Source organism: Arachis hypogaea, chromosome 5 (genome assembly GCF_003086295.3).
Source record: "Arachis hypogaea cultivar Tifrunner chromosome 5, arahy.Tifrunner.gnm2.J5K5, whole genome shotgun sequence".
NCBI lineage: Eukaryota > Viridiplantae > Streptophyta > Magnoliopsida > Fabales > Fabaceae > Arachis > Arachis hypogaea.
Window position 1 is genome coordinate 8,962,428 of NC_092040.1, and position 3,199 is coordinate 8,965,626.

General features: G+C 42.5%; 1 protein-coding gene across 1 annotated transcript; it reads left to right on the top strand.

Annotated features, from left to right (window-relative positions):
- Positions 1-1,188: 1,188 nt before the first annotated feature.
- LOC112803231 (uncharacterized) lies at positions 1,189-2,424 on the top strand. Its single transcript, XM_025846740.1, has 2 exons — positions 1,189-1,655; positions 1,752-2,424. Exons 1-2 carry the CDS (start codon positions 1,189-1,191, stop codon positions 2,422-2,424), a joined length of 1,140 nt encoding a protein of 379 aa, XP_025702525.1.
- Positions 2,425-3,199: the final 775 nt, after the last annotated feature.

Below are 3,199 nucleotides of genomic sequence, written 5' to 3' on the forward strand. Positions count from 1 at the left end.
AGAAGACAATCGTATGAGCTATAAAAAAATGTCTAATTTTTGGTATTTTTTACAAATTTTTTCTATTTTTTTTGTGTCTCATATTTCTCACAAATACAAGACATTGATGACCAATAATAGTTCATATATAGTTGTGCTTATTTATCCGAATTGTCGTATGAGAAATGGCGACAACGGGGTGACATTTGAGTGTGAGGATCCAATATTGTTTCGCACTCAGCATGTGAAAACGTTGTCGGATTTGAAGAGTTTGATATAGAGCAAGTTGGGGAGAACACAAGCGAAGAAAATCGAAAGGGTGGCGTATAGGTTGCTAGCGTCCATGGGTAACGGAGTCTTCCGGTTTCGACTATTCCGACTTCAAGGGGACGAGCATGTGTGACTGATGTTCGACATTCATGGGAGGGTCATGGTGGAGCAGGTAATTAGGGCTGGAAGTGAGGCGAGTTGAGCCGAGTTAGACCAAGCTCAAGCTCGGCTCACAAAAATTGAGCTTGGCTCACGGCTCGACTTATTAACAATCGAGCATATTTCTTAAGCTCAAACTCGACTCACCGAAAGCTCACGAGCTGGTTCGAACTCACGAGCTGGCTCAAATAATAGAAACATAAATACATAATCTATAATTCTATATCAATAAATTATAACTTATATTTTTAAAAAAATATTTAAAAAGATCAATTTTATATATTGTTATCTATCAATAAATTATAAATTTTTTATTTATGTCCTACATCAAAATTATATGTAAAAAATAAATTTTAAATTTTAAATAATTAAGATCATTAATATATATGGTTATATAGTACTATTTCATATGTATATATATAATATTAAGAATATAGATTAAATGCATATAGGATATGTGTATTAATAATTATCTATATATAATCGAGTCAGCTCACGAGCTAATGAGCTGAGCTTATCCAAGCTCAAGCTCGACTCATTTAATTTATGAGCTCAATTCCAAGCTCAAGCTTGGTTCACTAGCTCACGAGCTTAGCTTATCGAGCTATTAACGAATCGAGCTTGAGCTAGCTCATGAGCTGGCTTGACTCACTTCCAGCCCTACAGGTAATGAAGCTTTCCACAGAGGTGGGACAAAGTGGTGGTGGGAGTTCCGTACACTCGACTTATGTACAGGACGACTGACCTCTCGCACCACTGCCCATTCATGTCGCCATTCCAATGGATGGGGCAGAGGAGGGCGAGGAGGAGTCGGACGAGGATTACATGGCGGACAGTGCAGACAGCGACTCGTCCGATGGTGGGGATGAGGATGAGTGTGTTCCGGAGACACCTGTCCAAACTGTGGTGTGCCATGTCCTGTCTCCACCTCACCCAATTCCGCCGCTATCGGCAGTGCCAACTCACTATCACATTCTGGATCTGGACGCCATGCATGAGAGGACTCCATTTCCTAACACGGGTGAAGAGGATTACAACCTAGACAGCGGTGTAGAGTTTCGGGTCGGCCACAAGTTTAGAAGCCGAGAGGCAGTGCTTCAGGATGTGAAAAATTACAGTATTCACATGAGTGCGGAGTACCGAGTGATCGAATCGGACCGGTTAAATTACCAGGTGCAGTGCCGTCAAGCTGAGAATGGGTGTCAATGGAGCTTCCATGTGGCCCTTCGGCAGAACCTCGATTACTGGTAAGTTTAAATTTAGTTGCGCTTTTCAGTACTTTTGTACGATATATTAAGTAGGTGTATGACATGGCTAAAGTAATACTGTTTTGTTGTGTTCAGGGAGGTTCAGAGGGTTGGTGGAGTGCACAGTTGTCTAGCACCCACCATGTCTCAAGACCATTGTCAGTTAGACAGCAGTCTGATATGCAAGGTCATCTTACCGTTGATTCAGTCCAACCCCTCTATAAGCATTCCGGTTTTGCAAGGTGCAATCCAAGCAAGCTATCACTTCAAACCATCCTACAGAAAGGTGTGGATGGCCAAGCATAAGATAATTGTACAGATATACCAGGATTGGGAAGAGTCGTACAATAAGGTGTCGAAGCTGCTTCAGGCACTGCAGAGCTGTTTTCCTGGTACCATTTGTTACCTACGTGTCAAATCGTTCTACGATGGACACCTCCTGGTACGCGACTGCAGTATATTCAACAAGGTATTTTGGGTTTTTCCGTCATGTGTTGAGACCTTCAAGCATTGCAAGCCCTTTGTCTCTGTAAACGATATGCATCTGTATGGCAGATACGGTAGAGTGTTGCTTATTGCGGTGGCGCAAGATGGGAATAGCAACATCCTGCCTATTGCTTTTGCCATTGTGGAGTCCGAGAGCACCGAGTCATGGTCGTTCTTCCTTACTAATCTGAGATGCCCCATCACCCAACAAGACGGCCTGCTGGTTATCTCCAACAGATCTCAGGCCATAAAGGCCGCGCTAAGCTCCGATGATAGTGGTTAGCATCTCCCAAGAGCCTTCCATGCTTACTGCATCTGACACATGGCTGCAAATTTCATGACTCGGTTCAAGTCAGCCAAGGGCAAGAGATACCTCATTAAAAGCGGGATGGCCTCTGTAGGCAAGTTGGTCATTCAAGAAGGGAATGTCCTAATCAGCTCACAGGAGATGCCTAGGTCGTACAATGCTTCTAGGTTTACTGTAGTTAGCATGTGTTGGTATTTTTTTGGTAGTGTGATATTTTATGTTCTAGTAACTTTGAATGTATTATATTTTAACTTTGAATGCAATATTTTATGATTTAGTGTTACTTTATGATATTTTTGTATTTTTCTTAACTATGACAGTAAGGTATATGAAAATATTCATAAGAAAGAACATCATCATAAATAACAATATACATAACTACAATTCACTATGGCCCACGTCTCCGTGTGGTACTACCTACCGAAGTCACGAAGGCACCCCAAACAGGATTTTTGTGTGCGCATAGGCCTAGGTGGTACGCCATGTCCTACAGGGTGATAGTGACCTCATCCCACGGGAAATAAAACGTGTGCGTCTCCGAACACCATAGCTCTACGAGTGCCGAAATCAGGGAATTGTCAAAAGTGAAGTCCTTGAGGGGCACCGTGTCGCCGAACCCGGCTTCAGCCAGATACGGGACGATGGCGTCCGGTGGAGGAAGGGTATGGCTGACTCTCCAGGGCAGTAGAAGGCGAAGCATCTGCAGAATAAAAAAAATTTAACTTATAAAGAGATAATCATAAATTTTTGT

Coding starts and splice junctions, on each gene's coding strand:
- LOC112803231 (XM_025846740.1), top strand. CDS start 1,189: ATGGATGGGGCAGAGGAGGGCGAGGAGGAGTCGGACGAGGATTACATG. Junction 1,656..1,751: donor CGGCAGAACCTCGATTACTG/GTAAGTTTAAAT, acceptor TGTTGTGTTCAG/GGAGGTTCAGAGGGTTGGTG.